This window comes from Podarcis tiliguerta (genome assembly GCF_965153285.1).
Source record: "Podarcis tiliguerta genome assembly, chromosome: 9".
Lineage (NCBI taxonomy): Eukaryota > Metazoa > Chordata > Lepidosauria > Squamata > Lacertidae > Podarcis > Podarcis tiliguerta.
Genome location: NC_139542.1, coordinates 71,962,730 through 71,982,678, shown reverse-complemented (window position 1 = coordinate 71,982,678; position 19,949 = coordinate 71,962,730). Strand labels below are relative to the sequence as shown.

At 41.2% G+C, this 19,949-nt stretch overlaps 1 protein-coding gene across 7 annotated transcripts in view; it reads left to right on the top strand.

Annotated features, from left to right (window-relative positions):
- RGS12 (regulator of G protein signaling 12) overlaps positions 1-19,949 on the top strand; it is a 93,142-nt gene that overhangs the window by 25,345 nt on the left and 47,848 nt on the right. For 5 of the 7 annotated variants that reach the window (XM_083398939.1, XM_083398940.1, XM_083398938.1 and 2 more), the window contains exon 3: positions 3,948-4,064. In XM_083398939.1, the coding sequence (XP_083255065.1) occupies positions 3,948-4,064 (117 nt within the window). Of the gene's footprint in view, positions 1-3,947; positions 4,065-5,765; positions 6,265-11,470; positions 11,649-19,949 lie in introns of those variants that run through there. The other 2 variants (XM_083398943.1, XM_083398944.1) reach the window with 2 other exon arrangements.

Sequence of the window (19,949 nt, the reverse complement as noted above, 5' to 3'; positions counted from 1 at the left end):
TCCAACCATGTCTGGATGATGCCCAAACATGACTTCCCAAACTTGTCTTGTTGGTAACTCCTGCCCACTTACCTGGTGAGGATTCTGCAGGGCACTTTGCAGCACCTGCTACATCCCTAGGAGTTGAGTTGAGGAGAACAGGGTAAGGAATATCCTGGTTATCTAAGAGACTGCTTTCCATTTCTAGCCTTTCCCTCACTCTTACTCATTACATTTTATATCCTGTCCTTCCCCCAAGGTGGCATATGTGGTTCCTCCTCCCTATTTGATTCTCACAACAGCCCCTTGAGGTAGGCTATGATGAATCAAAGTATGGCAACCATACATGTTGGGAGAAAGGAGGATACTCATCGCAAAGTATTGGAAGACACAAGAGTTACCCACCCGGGAAGAATGGCAGATGAAACTGATGGACTATATGGAAATGGCGGAAATGACTGGCAGAATCCGAGACCAGGGAGAAGAGTCGATGGAGGAAGATTGGAAAAAAATTAAAGTATATTTACAGAAATATTGCAAAATTAATGAATGTTAGAAGAATATTGGAATGAAGTTACATGGTTTTAGCAGAAGGGTTATCAAGAACTATATGAATATTAATTGTTAATGTGTTAAAGTGGAAAATTTAAAGCTAAATTGTGTTAGGATAAATTATAGAACAAAAATTGAAGAAGAGGGAAAGGATTTGTTGAATTAGTAAATTTGAACTAGAATACAAAAAAGGGAGGTGTGAGGAAGTCGAGGAAATAAGTAAATGAAAGATATAGATATGAAATTTGGATGTGTGTTTAAATGTTTTTGTTTTGTTTTTGTTGTATTGCTGTATTGTATCTTTTTTTGTCGATATATTGTTTGTTGAATTTATGTATTGCTTTTCTTTATTGCCTTTTTCCCCATAACTATAAAGTATTTAATAAATATTATTTTTAAAAAAACAAAAAGAAAGAAAGGAGGGGCTTGTGTGGGCTAAAGCCTTTGAAGTTCGCTTATTAAAAAGACAAAAAGGCTTGGGAACCACAGATCTAAGCCCAGGGCTGTGTGGTGCATTTGACATGTGACTGTTGCTAAAAGCAGCAGCCCCACATCTCTTCTTTCCCTCATAACAGTTAGCAAACCAAAATGTGTGAGGTGACGTCATCATCATGTTGTGAATTTGCCATTCCTATAAATGGTGGTCAGTGAGGTAGCATGGAAGCTACACTGTGGTGATGTCATGTTATGGGGTTTGCCTTCTTAAGCAGGAATGAGGAGAAGATGACACAAGGGCACTGCTTTCAACAGTGGCCTTTTATCAGCTATAATATGGTGTCCGGGCTAGTGTACTTTGCTCATTTATGAAAGTAAATTTGCAAATAGCAGACGCGTTAGTTCACTCCCATTATCTCCCAGACACACATGAAGAATGTATTTATGAGTATTCATAAAAGAAGTAGGGACCATGCTACTCAAAGGGGGCTTACACCCTGGTATATGTGTATAAGATTGCAACAGAAGTTGAGTCCCTATTTATAGTAAGAAGTAAATGGAGAAAATAAGGGACGCGGGTGGCGCTGTGGGTAAAAGCCTCAGCGCCTAGGGCTTGCCGATCGAAAGATCGGCAGTTTGAATCCCCGCGGCGGGGTGCGCTCCTGTTGCTCGGTCCCAGCGCCTGCCAACCTAGCAGTTCGAAAGCACTCCCGGGTGCAAGTAGATAAATAGGGACCGCTTACTAGCGGGAAGGTAAATGGCATTTCCGTGTGCGGCTCTGGCTCGCCAGAGCAGCGATGTCACGCTGGCCACGTGACCCGGAAGTGTCTCCGGACAGCGCTGGCCCCCGGCCTCTTGAGTGAGATGGGCGCACAACCCTAGAGTCTGTCAAGACTGGCCCATACGGGCAGGGGTACCTTTACCTTTACCTAAATGGAGAAAACCACCCTTGAGAATGGCTAGTAGATTCTCCCACAAAAGCAAAAGTCTACTGTTTCGTGTGCAGACTGTTCTGTAACCAAACTGCCTCAAATACAGCTTTAGCTTCTACTGGATTTGATTATTGGCATCCCATGGAAAATTGAAAAATCATATGAACTCTATTCTAACATGCTTAACTAGAAAGCATAGTCAAATGCTCACATTAGCTGGTAATTTTTATTTTTTTGTGAACCTGCATGCAAACAAGAAACAGATTCACAATTGCATTGCTGGAAGTGTATCCAAAGGATGTTGGCCTTAGTCTATTCAATGAACTCTTTCGCTTCCATCTGTGCAAACTTACCCTGTGGAAAAAGAAAGTTTTAGCCACCAATATATGTATCAAATAATATTACAGGAGAAAATTTGGACAGGTTTTCCAAATGTGGAAACAATTTTCAGATTGTTCGTGTGTTTAACAATTACAAACTGTACTGATGAAAGATTATTTTCTAGACTAAGAAGGATATAGCATGATCTATGGTCAACAATGTCCCAAGATCATAGCTGTCAACCTTCCCTTTTTTTGTGGGAAATTCCCTTATTCCAGCGCCATTTCCCGCTGCTTCCCGCTGCTATCCCGGATTGTTAGATATCCCATAGACTGTCCCTGGGACAGGTGAGGCTGCTGATCCCTTATTTTCGAGGGTGTTGATCCCTTATTTTCAAATCTGAAAGTTGACAGCTATGCCCAAGATTGGTTGTGTGATCTAAGCATTCTCTGCACAGAAAATGATAAACTGCGACTCGCTGATTTTAATGATATAATTGATAAGTTGGCATCTAAAAATGCTCGAAAGAAACTATTGCATATAGTGTAACGTTATAGCTATGATTCCCCTATGAATGTTCTGTGTGAATGTCTTCATTAATTCCATACTTTTGTAAACTTACTAAAGTTTATAAATTTAGAAACAATATTTTCATGAATGCTCAAATTTCAGCAATGTTCTGCTTCCATTGAGTAGATAAAGAAGAGAATGGGGTTTTGTTTCTCAGGAGCAGATGCTATTAAATTCAGGCCTCCCAATGTCTCCTGGCCCAGGGCCTCCAGTTGCTTTAATCCAGGCCTGTCCAGAGGAGTGTAAGAAAACAAAGATACAAAAGGGTGATTCAGAAGACAGTTGAAGATGGTGTCTGGTGTCTAACATTGTGGTTTATTAAAGGGAATAAGGGTTGATTTATAGTTGATGTTCTCTAATCAGGGAAAGTATCTCCTGGGCTATGACATGAGGTCAAGGTTGCTTCCGCCTAATTCTGTTCTCTGCAGTGCAACTATGTCACCTATGTAAACAGAACTGCACTAGAAGGCTAGGGATGAAGGCAGATGGGTGGTAGAGCATCTTTATTTTAACCTGCAGTATTAATGCTGCCTGCCACTTATCTTCGGTTTGTGCACTTTTCTATGTATATGGGATTATTCACTGGTCTCTTTTTTATTCTGTTTCACTTGCTAGCTAAAGTAAAATTTGTTCAAGATCTATTTCATTGATTAGAATTTAAAAAGCAGGCATGTTACCGCAAGCATCTGTGTAGCAGATCTAGGCGGTAAAATAAATAACAGTATATCATTGTTTAGTTGCTAATCTGCACATAGTCCCACAAATGACTATTGTTAAGCCTGCTTTTTTAAACTACCGTATTTTTCGCTCTATAAGACGCACCAGACCATTAGACGCACCTAGTTTTTGGAGGAGGAAAACAAGAAAAAAAATATTCTGAATCTCAGAAGCCAGAACAGCAAGAGGGATCGCTGCGCAGCGAAAGCAGCGATCCCTCTTGCTGTTCTGGCTTCTGGGATAGTTGCGCAGCCTGCATTCACTCCGTAAGACGCACACACATTTCCCTTACTTTTTAGGAGGGGAAAAGTGAGTCTTATAGAGCAAAAAATATGGTAAATACTAAGTGCCATCAACGGGGATAATAAAGTCAAATAAATTTTGCTGTATCAGGAATGAATAAAGCAATATAATTAAATATATATTCCTTGGCTTATTTAGTGTACAAAGTTTGGACCTACTTCTGGTTTAGGACAGCTTCCCCAGCGCTCTTCTGCTCGAAGATCATTTGGACGGACAAAGAGATTCAGCATTACTCGCTCACTTGATGATCTTGAGGTAATTTTATTACACTAAGCTTCCACTGTTTCCTGTGAAGAGAGAGTGAACAGGCATTGATAAGCTGCTTAAACAGTACTCTAAGGAAAGTAGATATGTTTTCAAACGAGAGTAAATTAACGTGTTGCTTTTCTCTGTTCTGGTTGACAAATCACTTTAAACCACTGTTAAGCTTGACTGTGATTTAAAAATGAATGTGCCATGTCCTGGGGGGGTCACGTCACCCCTCCCTGCTCCCACTGCTCATGCTGCCAGGAGTTGAGCCCTGCTTTGGCTTAGCGTTGCGTTTGGACCCAGACTCGGGAATTATTGTACTTTTTGCTCTATAAGACTCATTTTTTCCCTCCTAAAAAGTAAGGGGAAATGTGTGTGCGTCTTATGGAGTGAATGCAGGCTGCACAGCTATCCCAGAAGCCAGAACAGCAGGAGGGATTGCTGCTTTCACTGCGCAGCGATCCCTCTTGCTGTTCTGGCTTCCGAGATTCAGAATATTTTTTTTCTTGTTTTCCTCCTCCAAAAACTAGGTGCGTCTTGTGGTCTGGTGCGTCTTATAGAGCGAAAAATACGGTATATCTCTCCAAAGAAGCCATGAGCTATAACCATATTTTGTTCTTGCCTTACTGGTTATGTCTTGTTTGGGGAAGGCAAACCATGGAACTCAGGTTCAGACGTAATCCTAAGGCTGAACCCTCAGAAGCAAGAATGGGGGAGGAGTGAAGGGGCTGCAGTTTTCTTCCTCTGCATCAGTACACTGCACATTCACCTTTAAACCATAATTAAGCTTCACTATGGTTTCAAGTGGCATGCAAATGAGGCCATTTAATGCATGCATGCTAAATATTCTTATAATATAGGTGGTGCTGCTGAACATGTGGAATTTGTGTTATAAATTTGCCTAGGTTCTCGGTTTGATGCCTTGTAACTAAATCCCTGCTTTCATAACAATGCCTAGCCTTCATCATTGTGTGTGTGTATGTGTAAGCGGGGAAAGTCTCTACTAGTCTTATCAGCCAGAAGCATCATAGCCAGACACTGGAGAGTCCTGTCAGGAGTAAGTATGGACCAATGGTACCAAATAGTATGGGAAACAGCCCTACTAGAAAAATTAACTAATAAACTGAAACTGACACGGGGACAAACAGAAGAAGACGCCTTCACCCCAGTATGGCTCCCCTTTATCACATACACAGCCCAACAGGACAATGACAATAATCCACCAACAGCATACAAATCAATATGGCTAACCTGATCCAAAACACCCACCCACCTCACTCACACACGAAAACAAAGATCACCACAGCCAATCACAAGCAAACAATCACACCCTAGGCCAACCCCAACCTCTCTCACCACCAAAGGAACACAAGTGAACAACACAAACAACGCTGACCCCCCCCCCCAAAAGTGGACACTGAATAGAATGTAGCTCGAAAAGCGTGATTTTCAAAATGTAGCAAGCTTCTAAAAGAATGAACAATTCATTACTGGGGTGGCAATATCCTATACATTTTTTATATAGTATATTCAGAAATAGTCATTTTTAGCTACGCAAATGACTTTTTTGTGGTTGGAGTTTGACTAATGCTATGACATAATGGACGTATCCTCAGTACTTCATAGGCTTGTGAGTTAAAATAAATGGGTGTGGTACTGAAATGTATGAGAATCCTGTTGCACAAGGAAAAAGAATTCTGTAACCTTCTTTTGCTTAGTCAAAGGAGCAAGGAACAGACAAGTCGGATGAAGCAAAGAGCATAATAGGCTTGCATGTGATTGCAATCTTGAAGGAACATGCAGCTACATGCCGAGAAACAGAGAAAATGGAAACAAGCTGTATAAAGTTGCTGTTTGATTTTAGAGCTGGTTTAAAGTTTTTCTATACAGTTCACACTGAACCTATGAACCACTAGTATGCAGTCTCTGTGGAGGGTTCATTGTTATGCAAAGACAGTCACAGCAACAATTTAAAGCCTTGAGTGCAAGCTGTTTTTTCTTTTTCCTTTGATGGGTAGATACACAAACTGGTGCTTAGTCTGGGTGGGTCTCCACTGCGAAGGAAGGAAGAAGAGGCACCTTAGTTTCATTTGTTTTACTGGAGAGGAGAAGTAAGCATGTGTGTTCGTAGGAAACTTTCCTTAACATGAGAGAGAAGTCCCTTAGGGACAACTTGTACATGGAGGAACTTTGCAACTTTAGTCACGTAAGTATGCTTCATTTATCTAATAGTGTATATGGAACTCAAGAAAGTGACTTAAAGGACAGCCTTCAGTTGCAAGGTCTTCCATATAGTTCCTGTAAAAGTCTGCATTCTGTCCAGATGATTTCCCCCCTCTATTAATGTTAACTGATATTTTTATATTTAATTCTTTTATTGTGTAAGTCAGCAGTAAAGTGGTTTTCCAGTAGGTGCACTGTCATTTTTCTAAGAATAATTAAATGCATTAAACAATGGCAGCTCCTCATGTATAAAAATAGTTTGACTGCATGGTTTGATGGTTCTTTGTATGTTTATTTGGTAGACCTACCCGTTAGGGGTTTTCATGACTCAGATAAAGTTTGAGACGGGGATGTTTCAGTTTTTAAAAATGTTTAATGTTTCTTAAATGAAACACAGAGGAGTATTCTAAAGGCTCTGTGTCATTAAAAAAGGAAGGGGAACAATATGCCCTGGCTAGATTGTTAATGGAATACATTCCAGTAAAACACACACACACACACACACACACACACAACCTACTGGTAGGCATATCTATCTTCAACAGGTTGTTAAAAGAGACCTTACGTATTTTTGTGGCTATTACTTGGCTATCCTTATTCTTACTGGTAAAGAAAATAAAACAAGCACATTTTTAATATGCAAAAAAATTGTCTTCTAAAAAATCCTTTGTGGCTACAAACTAATGAGTAGAATTGGACTTGCTTCAGTGCTAGCATGCATTGGATAGCATATTTTTTATTGGTATTGCAAGTTTCAACCATATCCTGAAAAACATGTTCAGTTTTCTTAAAAGTGACATTTGAATGCTTTGATACAGTTTTTTCTTTGAAGTAGATTCTCTAGGGAGAATATATTTTTGTTATACAATCTCATTGTTTTAAAAGGATTATTATTAAGACTGAAACTCAATTGAAACTTTAATAGCTTAATCATTGAAGGATTAGTCAATCCCATTCCCATATATATAGCACTAACGTATTTGGTGTGTTTCATATTTTCACTAACTTCTGTTGCTTCCTGCTGGGAGCTGCTGCTAACACAAGATATACGGCCTTCATAAATGGAGGTTCCATCCCTAACTGTCCTCGTTAAGAAATTCCTTGATTAAACAGATCTGGCTATTCATACTTAAGAACTGCCTTGCTGGAAGAGAACATGAGTTCCTATAATTTAGTGTCCTGAACAGCAGGCAGTCCAGTATTCCTTCTGAGAAACCCACAGGTTTTGAACTCCCACCCTATCCCCTGGCACCTGCTATCCTCTGCCTGTGTGTTTTTCTTCATGGGCTGAATTTGTGGGTGGAGTGGAGAGACAATGTGGCCTAGAGCAGCAGCTGCCCTCTCCCTCTTTACGCTTCCCAGTAAAAAGCTGAGCACATCCTTGGCATACCGGAGGTCCCTGCTTTGATCCTTTGCATCTCTAGTGAAAAGGATTGTCTGGCCAGTAATGAAAAAGACCTCTCTCTCTTCCTGAGATCCTTAGAGAGCCAGCCACTGCCAGTAAGAGTAGACTAAATGGAGAAATAGTTTGGCCTGGTATAGTCAGCGCTGTCTTTAGCATATGTGCTGCCGGGGTGCAAAGATCCACCCAGCGCCCCCAAATTTAGTTTATCCCCCAAATTAATTTTTATTATGCTTATGTCAGACACCATGCTTAAGCCTTATCTCTTGCTTAGGAAAGAAGGAAAAAGAAACAAGCATTTTTATTTTCTCATTTCTTTACAATACACTTATACTTAAGTATACAACACCACCACACTTAAACTTACAAGTATTGTTTAGGCACCTCCTTAGGAGAAACATCAGTCATGTCAAAGGTGCCACTGACCCCGCTGCCGCATAGCAGCTTAATGCAATATGTAACGTAATATTTTGATGTAAGAGTTACTTTGGTGTGCACGGTGCTGTTGTGAATGACAAGCGCCGCCGTTGTGAATGATAAGCACCACCGCTGGCACGGCGCATCTTTGGTAAATGAGCGCATGAAGTCGAAAGTCCTTTAGTGAAACAGTAGGTATACATTTCGATAATACCTAGGTATATATGTATTTTGTTTTTCTAGCTTGATCAAAATTATGTATTATTTCATGACAGGTAGATAGTTAAGAGCTTAAGCGGCTTCAGCAGCGGGCATCTGGCGCGCCCAAAAATTTGGCACCCGGGTGCCCCACACCGCTTGCACCCCCGGGTAAAGACGGCCCTAGGTATAGTGCAGCTTGCTACATGAGTGAGCCTCTTTCTTTCCCAGCACAGCAGCCGCTGGGATCAGCCAGGGTGACTTGCATGCTGAACATCTGACTCAGATGTTCAGCATGAGAACCACCCTGGACACCAAGTAATGAGCCTTATCAGTGTCAATTGGTCTGAAGGGGATGGGGTTGTGTCAGTGAATCATGTACTGAACACAAACAATGCAGAGGAACTTTGCACGCAGAGAAGGGAAAGGAGGGGGAGAAAGTTGCAGCTCAGCACAGCTCAGGCTGATTGAGGCTAAACATTGGGAAGAACTTTCTGAGCTGTTCAACAGGAGAATGGTTTCCCTCGGGAGGTGGTGGGCTCTCCTTCATTGGAGGTTTTGAAATCAGAGGTTGGATGGCCATCTGTCACAGATGCTTTAGCTGAGATACCTGCATTGCAGGGGGCTGGACTAGATGATCCTTGGGGTCTCTTCAAACTCTACAATTCTATGATTCTAGCACCCAAATTGGGTTCAGAGCTTTGACAACTGAAAAGAGGATATTGGTCCACAATATTGATCAAGGCAAAATATTTTAATCTTGAGGCCACTTATTACATTACTTCATTTATTGTTTTAGTTATTTAATGCTGCTGGAACAAATAATATGCAGTGCAGAAAACAAACTTATTTGCTTCACTGGGAAGGGGGCTCTTTTGAGACAGAAACCCATTGATAGAACTGTCTTTGATTCTTTGTGAAAAACATTGAAAATTATATTTGCTTGTAACATAATGGGGGGGGGGTTGTTTTTGTTTTCACATCTGCCAATAATTGCCCCAAACCAGTATCTATCTACCTCTTTCCTGGATTTGTTGAGTCTCCCTTTCGGGGGGGGGGGGACCCTCGCCTTAGAGGGTACCAGGAATATGCTTAAAGGTAAAGGGACCCCTGACCATTAGGTCCAGTCATGACCGACTCCTGGGTTGCGGCGCTCATCTTGCTTTACTGGCCAAGGGAGCCGGCGTACAGCTTCCGGGTCATGTGGCCGGCATGACTAAGCCGCTTATGGCGAACCAGAGCAGCGCACGGAAACGCCGTTTACCTTCTCGCCAGAGCGATACCTATTTATCTACTTGCACTTTAACATGCTTTCGAACTGCTAGGTTGGCAGGAGCAGGGACCGAGCAACAGGAGCTCACCCCGTCATTGCAGGGATTCGAACTGCTAACCTTCTGATCGGCAAGTCCTAGGCTCTGTGGTTTAACCCACAGCGCCATGCTTACTTAGACGTAAATCCCATTGCATTAATGAAGCAAGGCAGTTCCTGTTTAGGTAATCCAACATCAGGTCTGTTCCTGCCCATTGCCACATTACCCTCAAGGAGTAATCCTAAAAACTCATTTTTTAAAAAAAGAAATTAAAATTCAGAGTGCTCAGGTTGTCTGTGGGAAGGTAGTGCTCCCAAGTGTCACGTTGTGGGACCCCAAAGCTACTCTTTGACACCTTGAGTAAGCTTTGCCTGGTTCAACTTATGTTCCTGGCATGTGTATGGATCTTCAAGATGTTCCTTTGAAGGAAAAAAAGTTAAAGTCACTCCCACCTATATCCTCTGCACATAGAGGATTTACTACTTGCTTGTTCCTCCTCTTACTTTGAACATGACTGAAGAAAGCTTTTAAAATTTTATTTTTAACCTCTCTTGCAAGCCTGAGTTCATTCTGAGCTTTGGCCCGCCTGACCTTCTCCCTGCAACTATTGGCTACTCATATATACTCTTCCTTTGTGATTTCCCCTTCTCCAAACACATTCTTGCCAACCACTGTGAGGTGCAACCCATGTCTGGCCAGAAGTCCTTCCTCAAGGAAGCGGAGACTATGGTCTAAGAAGCCAAATCCTTCCTGACAACACCACCTGCGCAGCCAGTGGTTTACTTCCAGTATTTTCCTCTCTCTTCCAACAGAAAGGAGAGATTCAAAAACACCTGTGTCTCAAGGCCCTTCAGCCTCCTGGCCAGAGTCTCATATGTCAAAGGCTGTGTTTGGCAGTATTGTTTGTACCCACATGAATCAAAAAGAGAAGGGGTTGGTGTCAGTGGACTTGATAAGATTTGGCAACTTCTCTGTCACATTGTGAATCTTTGGAGCTGGAAGACAGCACACCTCCCGGGACATCCTGTTACTTCCGCACACTGCTGCCTCTAAAGATAACTAAAGAAAAAACAGTATTATATAAGGAGACTGGGGATGCTTGAGATATGCCTATCCCACCTTTGAGGCAATGGAGTCTTTGATGGACAGGCAATATTGGTAGACAGGCAGGGGTTGTGCAGACCTTCATGACAAATACATACTCTGCTGTGTCACATTTATTATACTTTATCTCAAACATTAAATCTAGTTCTGTCCCCAGTTTGTTGTTTTACAGAGAAGAGCAGTCTTCAACTTTTGCTATTAGTTTTGGTAAAGGGTCCCGGATTGCATTCCTGTATAATTTTGCACCACCTGTTTTTAAGGAGCATTTAATACAACATACGCATACACACTGATTTTCGATAATCCTGATATATTACCTTTTTCCAGTAGTGGAAGGGACAAAGACTTCAAAGCTGCTCCCCAAACCAATTATTCAGCAACCCAGCAGGTATCTGAGATTCAGCAAACCTTGCTATCTTTGCAGCTATGAGGACTGGAAACCTTTTAAAAATATAAATCTGAGATGCTCTGGAAGCTGAATTCTATACCTACTGCCGCACCTTGCCCATTTTTGCACTCTTGCAGCCATGGCAGATACACAGACCTAACTATAGTGTTCTTCTGCAAACGCACCATTTCAGACTGAACAAAGTGTGTTATGTTATTTGCTACAGACAGGATTTGTTAAATACCACAGCCCCAATTCTCCAAACTATCCTTGTTCTGTGAAATAGCCGAGATACAATCTGATCCATGATGAACTGGAGCATTCTGCGGTGGCTGGTTGCTATTGGTAACATAAAGGGAGTAAAATAGAACATGTGAAATGCCTTTAAACTTTGTAGGCATTTTGCACAGGCAGTGCGGAGTATTGGATGGTGCACTTAAGCTCTTGAGAACCTATTTTATTTAAGAAATGCTCCACCATCTAAAGTAAAGATGAATTTAGGAAAGGTGCTTCTGGCAAAAATAACTGCTTTTTCTTACGATGAACAGGTAAGCAATATGATTGCTTGTCACAAGGGACTGTCTTGCATTGGAGATTAGAGACCAGAATGATAGATTATTATTATTCCATATTAAGACTTTTGAAACTTATAGCTGAAATTGTATTTTGTGAAAAAATAATTTTAAAAAAGAAATGTTGATTATGGGAGTTATGTGAAAGAAACTACGTAGCAGCAGTTTTACAAGTTTTTTGTTTTACTCATCAAAATTTAGTGTGGAAATATTAACTTTATCAGAGATGAAAAGCAAATTTGACAATCATCTATAAATGGAACAGATTGCTTATGTCTTCTTGCCTGTTTGCAATAAACCACACAAATGCATTTCTATTTTGGAGGAAAAACCTTTTATTTTTTTAAATTTGAGTTGAATTTTTTTGACACCAGTGTCTTGTAATAATTTCTCTAACATGGCAAGAAAAAGACTATCATATTTGTCGTCTTCTTGCTTTATTGTTTTTATGCAAGTAGACAATTTTAGAAGTGGAAAGAAAATAATTTTAAAAATCATTCTGAAGTAAAGGAATGTGATGAATCAGCTTCCTGCACAACAGAAATTATGATTTATTACAGTTACTTTGTTACTTTTTGGTGTTTTAAAAATAACCTGCTTCAATTTCCTCTGTAAGAAATGTCTGGTATATATCTGTCCTTTTCTTTAAAAAAAATATCAAAGTAAAATGAATGAGTGATAACTGGGGCAGGAACCGGGGATGAAAATATGCAGAAAGTAAAATACATCTTTTTAAGGCATTCATTTCACAATAGTAATACTTATATTTTTATGTTTAGGTGGTGTTTTTAAAATAATATTTATTTTCATACTTACGTCCAGAGAGGTTGTGTGTCATTTTAATTTTTAAATTTAAATGAAAATATTGAATATGCATAATCTCTGTGTTTGCAAGAATATAATTTGCAAAATAGAAACATTGACCAGAAACCAGGAAGACACAAGAGAGGGTGCTTCATGTCATGATCAAGAGCCCCTTGATCTGCCAGGAGAGCTTTCAGAGGGTGAGGGGCTGTTGCCAGATGGGGAGAGTTGAAAAGTCCCAGTACAGAACATCACATGAAACACTCTAGATCTCAGCAGCAGAACAGGCGTATCTGCTGTGTGATAACAGCAATCATTTATATACCATTCAGGTTGTTTCTCATATGTGTTGTTGTATTCATGACACTTTACAATCTAAAAAAATAGACACAAAGAGAACAACAGGGGAAGGGATATCAGGGTAAATGGGAAGAATATGCAATTACTTCAGCTGCACCTACTGAGGTTTAGTTACAGTAGGGTTAGGGTCTGAGGGTTGTCCCACAGGCTTCATGAAAAACATGAGTTTTGAGGAGGGACTTGAAGTAAAGAAAGAAGCTGGCCTCTGAAACTTTCTGGGAAGCAATTTCAGGCAGAAGGGGCACAATGGAGAAAGCAGCTGTCGTTGCAGGGAGTAGGAAACCTTCTGATGGTTGGTGAGGGTGTTTAAAAAGTGAAAGACACAGGTAGGTGTGTGCCAGGATACAAGAGGAAGGAGATGGGGGCAGGTGAGACACTAGGGGTTCTGGCTTGTTCAAGGGCCTGGAATGTACAGTCATACCTTGGGTTAAAGATGCTTCGGGTTAAATCTTTTCAGGTTGCGTCCAGTGGCGACCCGGAAGTACCGGAAAGGATTACTTCCAGGTTTCGTCGCATGCGCAGACGCTCAAAATGACGTCACACGCATGCGCAGAAGTGGTGAATCGCGACGCGCAGACGCGGGTTGCGTTCTGCTCAGGTTGCAAATGGGGCTCCGGAACGGATCCCGTTTGCAACCAGAGGTACCACTGTATAGGGATTAAAGGAGAAGTATGGGGGGGGGAGAAGGGATGCGGGTGGCGCTGTGGGTTAAACCACAGAGCCTAGGACTTGCCGATCAGAAGGTCGGCGGTTCGAATCCCCGCGACGGGGTGAGCTCCCACTTCTCGGTCCCTGCTCCTGCCAACCTAGCAGTTTGAAAGCACGTCAAAGTGCAAGTAGATAAATAGGTACCGCTCCGGCGGGAAGGTATTTCCGTGCACTTAGTCATGCTGGCCACATGACCCGGAAGCTGTACCCTTGGCCAATAAAGCAAGATGAGCGCCGCAACCCCAGAGTCGGTCATGACTGGACCTAATGGTCAGGGGTCCATTTACCTTTACCTTTATGGGGGGGGGCTACCCTTGGGGTTGGCCTGGAAGCTGCAGCTTTCCCCAACCCCAACTAACAGTGGTTAGATGGCTGGCGGGGTGGGGGACTGTCTATCACCAGCATATAACTCTTTGTTTGAAGGATTTGCAGTGGCTTCCAATGTGCTACCCGGCCATGTTCAAGTTTTTGTAGTATTAAGGCTTTACGCAAATGAGGACTAGGTTACGTACTTCAGAGAGTGCCTTATTGATTGTATACCCAGTCAGTTGCTGCATTCTGCAGAATTTCTCCTTCAAGTACCATCCCCACACTAACTTGGGCAAGGCTTTTAGTGTGGCTGCCTCTGTTCCGTAGAACACCATTCTTGTTGAGGTATTGCACAGGCACCCACTATTTTTACTTTCTAGAAACAACGGAAGACATTTTTATTTCAACAGGCTTCTCCAGCTTCATGAGAAGGTGCCTCTGCTCATTTTGTATTATTTTTAAACCTGTCTTGTTATTTTTAAAACTATTTTAGTGGTTTTTATATGTTCATAAATTGCCTTGACTCAAATGTTGAAGGCATAAATTAAGAAAATGCATACAAATAAAAAAGGTGAAAATACTGTTTTTGGACATTCTAAGCTTGAGAGAACCATAAAGCATACAAGGGGAAATATCAGAGAAGCACTTGGAGATGCAAGGCTGGTTCAGAAGCAGAACAGGATTTCATCAGCATATAAACTACTGTTTTATTTGTTGGTTTTATTTCTATCCTGTCCTTCCTCCCAAAGGAGCCCAGAGTAGCAATCAACAAAGTGGTAAAACAATATAGTAGAGGTAAAAACATGTCTAAAGAATGTAGAAACAATGAAAAACATTTAAAACAATGACCTATCCTCAGAGATAATAATTCCAAGGTTGTCAGTATCTTTGGTAGTATTGAAAGCCATAGGATGTGAAGATGTTTTCAGGGACACTAAATATAGAGAGAATAGTGAAGGTCCAAGTAAAGTAGCTCAAGGAATGTATTAACTTGAGAGTAACCTTCCAGGAAACACAAGTCAACAGATGTGATTTTTTTTACCTTTTGTACAGTACATTCCACACACACACACACACCCTCATTGCAGCCAGCAGGTGGTTGTAGTTCAAGGGTCAAAGTTAAACAACGAGAAAAAGAGTTGACAAAGGTTCTGAAGGAGGGAGATCTGGAAGAGGGAGGAGAGAGGGGTGTCAGAGCAAATAGATTCAATTATAGCATTGAAGAAGATGGCAAAATCTTAAGGAGGGGAGAGGCGGAGGAGCAGGCATTGGCCAGGTATCTTCAGGGTGTCTTTAAAAATTATCCCCAATAAGAAGAGCTTTCTATCACTAAGAGTGCAACATAGTTTGAACATCATTTATTTTTCTTCTTGTCTATAATACTGATTTTTAGCTACAATTCCATATGCATTTATCTGGAAGTAAAGCTCTGCTGAACTCTTTGGGACTTTCTTCTAAGTTGACAAGTGTAGGATCGTACTGTTCATTAATCAAGGTAAAAGAGTAAAATGTGGTAGATTCATGAGACAAGAAAATGGAGAGCTTAATTTGACACATGGTATACTTCAGGGAAGGGAAGGTGGCGCTGTGGGTTAAACCACAGAGCCTAGGGTTTGCCGGTTGGCGGTTCAAATCCCCGTGACAGGGTGAGCTCCCGTTGCTCAGTCCCTGCTCCTGCCCACCTAGCAGTTCGAAAGCACGTCAAAGTGCAAGTAGATAAATAGGTACCGCTCCGGTGGGAAGGTAAACGGCGTTTCCGTGCGCTGCTCTGGTTCGCCAGAAGCAGTTTAGTCATGCTGGCCACATGACCCGGAAGCTGTACGCCGGCTCCCTCGGCCAGTAAAGTGAGATGAGTGCTGCAACCCCAGAGTCGTCTGCGACTGGACCTAATGGTCAGGGGTCCCTTTACCTTTACCTTTATACTTCAGAGAAGGAAGTAGCTTTTATAATTAATATGGTAGGTTACACTGTCCTAGATGCACTAGAGGGCTCACTATTTGTTTATAAAATAGGAGTTTGGAAACCATATGACTATGTTGTATACATGCTTCTAGTTTTAGTAATAGCTATTTTCTCCATCAGCTTGTAATAAAAACTGATGACTCGTTGGGGAAGCAGATTTAATATTTGGAAGTGGTTTAGCACAAGGCCCATTTCAATCTGGCTTCAAGCCTGGGTTAACTCATTTGGTCACCCAGATCAAGAGGCACAGGGGATCTGGACCCTGTTAATTTTCCCCATTCTCTCAGCAGCTTTTAACACCATCAGCCATGTTACCTTCCTTGGTTAAGATCTGAGGGTACATTGTTACAGGGAGGGACTTCACTTCAACCCCATGGCATTTGTGTGGTGGGATCCTGCAGGGCTCCATTCTGTCCTCCCTGCTTTGTAACATCTATATGGAGGTGTTGGGTGTGGTCATTAGGGTTTTGGGGCACAGTGTCATGAGTGTGCTGTTGACACCCAGCTTTGTGTCTTCCATCTGGATCAGGTGATGCTATGCAGGTTAAATATTAAACACTTTTCTGCAAAGATGACTGACAAAGCAATGGCTTCTCATGTTGCTGCACAGACCTATGCAAAGCAGGCCCCAAGTTTAGAATTAAATATTGCTAGATATAATGATACTAGGAATATTGTCACCTAAACAAGTTTCTTCTGCTTAATAAAGAAATGGCTGTAATATTTGGATAGTAATAAGAAGAGGAAGAAGAGTTTGGATTTGATATCCCGCCTTTCACTCCCCTTCAGGAGTCTCAAAGCGGCTAACATTCTCCTTTCCCTTCCTCCCCCACAACAAATACTCTGTGGGGTGAGTGGGGCTGAGAGACTTCAGAGAAGTGTGACTGGCCCAAGGTCACCCAGCAGCTGCATGTGGAGGAGCGGGGAATCGAACCCGGTTCCCCAGATTACGAGACTATCGCTCTTAACCACTACACCACACTGGCTCCCTAATACTGAATCAGTTCCTACCATTGAAATAATTTGCGAGGCCCCTAAGGCATTTATGAGGGGTACCCTTTTAAATTGCTTATCAGCAAAAAAAGAGACAATAGAAAAGAGAATATCTTTTAGGGAATAATCTTATGATACATCTTAAGGAGGCAAATAGATCTATACAGTTTTGTATATTAAGGGTCATTTCCCGGCTTGGGAATCATGATCAAAATTGCTTCCCTTCAGTAGTCTGGGATTTGAGTACCAAAGTGGCAGGTGGATTGTGTCCGCTTTAGATATCAATTCTAAATATCCTAATCTAAACTGTTTTATAAATGTTTCATATGCAGTCAAATGCCAGATTTGTGAATGGAAGCAACTATGACTGTGATCCTCAAGCAGGCAGACACTTAACATACATAAATAATCTGTGATTGTGTGAAGGTAGGGATCTTGTTTAGGGTTGAAACACTCAACTGTTGCAAATGATTTATTTGATTACATTCCTGTAAATAAGCAAATACTGAGGATAAGAGGTAGGGAAAACTTAAGTAGCTGTCACACATCTCCCTAGATTTTTTTTAAAAGAATTGTTATTGTGCCAGTCAATATTCCTGTGGAGTTACTGGAACTGAGAAAGTGTGTTGAAAAGATTAATAAATTGGCAGCGATGGGGGAAGATCTAGGCTATCATAATGTTCTGCATTTCTTTTTTAAAGGTTTATTGTCTAAACTAACAGTTCATTACTTGGCCCTAAACTGTGGCAGTTGCTGGTTGGTTTACAGTTCAACCATCTGCAAACTGGAAGCAAAGAGAACAGGATGTGACAGGCATTTGTCTACAGTCAGTCTTTAGAAATAAAAAGCCTACACAAAGAAATGGGTAAAAAAAGAACCATAGTCAGTTTATTTACATACCTTTCATTTCCCACAAATACATATCCCATAGACAATCCAGTAGTCATAGAATCGTAGAATTGTAGAGTTGGAAGGGACCCCAAGGATCATGTAGCCCACCCCCTGAAGTTCAGGAATCTCAGCTACAGCATCCATGGCAGATGGCAATGCAACCATTCGCAAAAGTTCAGTACTTTAAAAACCATGATTGTTGGCATCCATCTGTCTCAAAAGGCAATGGAGTGCACTTCTGGGGGTGAAGGTCAATTAATAATAGCCCAAAGTAATTCCAAAGTAATTCCAAAGTTAGTACAGTGGTACCTCAGGTTACATACGCTTCAGGTTACAGATTCCGCTAACCCAGAAATATTACCTCAGGTTAAGAACTTTGCTTCAGAATGAGAACAGAAATTGTGCAGCGCAGCGGCAGCAGGAGAGCCCATTAGCTAAAGTGGTGCTTCAGGTTAAGAACAGTTTCAGGTTGAGAACGGACCTCCAGAACGAATTAAGTTCTTAACCCGAGGTATCACTGTACCTAGCTGCCCCCACCCCCCAAAAAAACCTAGACTGAAAAAGTCAAAATCCCTTTATTAAGCCAATTGTGTTAGGTTGGGGGGAAACTAATGAGGAACTTACTACCCAAAAAAATTAAAATCCTTCATCACTTTAATCTTTTATAACGGAAAATCTAATTTCAGTTTTATGCTAAATATTCCAATCTGCAGTTCTGATAAGTTTTCCACATGGTGCTGCTGTGCATAGTACGAAAGGTTGTTTTTAATTGCTTTTAATGTAAATCTCTTTGGATCACTCTGTGAGTAAAGTGGAAGTTTTATTCCATCTAATAGTGAACTTGGAAACAAAACAAGGACCTCCAGAAACTAATGTAGTGATTGCTACATTTCTCAAGGGACTCACTTGATACACAGAATTACCGCATTTTTCGCTCTATAAGACGCACCAGACCACAAGATGCACCTAGTTTTTGGAGGAGGAAAACAAGGGAAAAAATATTCTGAATCTCAGAAGCCAGAACAGCAAGAGGGATCGCTGCGCAGCGAAAGCAGCAATCCCTCTCGCTGTTCTGGCTTCTGGGATAGCTGCGCAGCCTGCATTCGCTCCATAAGACGCACACACATTTCCCCTTACTTTTTAGGAGGGAAAAGGTGAGTCTTATAGAGCAAAAAAATACGGGTTTGTAAATAGGTTTGTAAATTTTAAAAAGAAAGTTGCTTTAAAAACACACATTTATTTTCTTTAAAAAAATAGCTCTGTAAGTTTCCAGGTTCTACGGAATGTTGATGTCATGCAGATAAGAGAAACCTGGACTAAACTCAATGTCAGGAGAGAACACTCCTGCTTCACATTCACTGCCAAATAAGAAGAATGGCTTGCAGTGCTCCCTTTAGCTAGGGTGAGGAGAGGCTGCTTAGTCACAGCTGCACTAAAATCTGAAATTGTTCACTCCCCCTTTGTAAGGAGTGGGGGAAAGGTCTATAGAAGGGGTAGCTAAACCCCAGTTTGGGGAGCTGATCTGCCCTTATCCCTTCACAATCAGTGGCTGACACGCAGGTTTGGAATTCTTTTCCAGACATGCCAGCTTAAATTATTTGGAGTTTTGTTTCCTCATATGCATTTTGGTAATAGAAAGAGGGGAAGAATGGTTGGGTAATTTAGTTTAGCTCCCTGCCTCAAGGCTTTGGGATGACAGAAGCTGTAAGTCTGATAAATAATAAATTCTGCTGGGAGGCAACATTTTCCACTGAGTTACAGAACAAACGTATTTTAAGAAGCTGTGAATAGGCTTGGAAAGCAAGATGGTTGTATTTTGAATCATGGTATGAAAAAAAAAATTAAAAGTGATTAATTGTGTTAGGCTCCTGATGCTGGTTATTTATTTGGCATAATAAATAAATAAAAATATTCAGTGCAATCCACACAGAAGCCAGAAAGAAACAAATTTATATTTTGAGCCTAAATTGTATATGGACAAAATCTCTTTGGTTTCTAAACATTTTGGACCTTGTGAGATTTTATATACCCTGTGTTCCACATGGAGCGTAGGAGAAACAGCAATTTAAGATGTTAAATTCATAAACACTTCAGTTTGAGCAGGGCCTGAATGTCTGCATTAAAACCAAAACAGGAACAAAAGAAACCTTTGGGTTATAGAGAAATCAAAGACTACTGATCACCCTTGGGAACAGATTCAAACCCTTACATACAAATAATGTTACTAATCCACAACCCAAAGTTGATCTT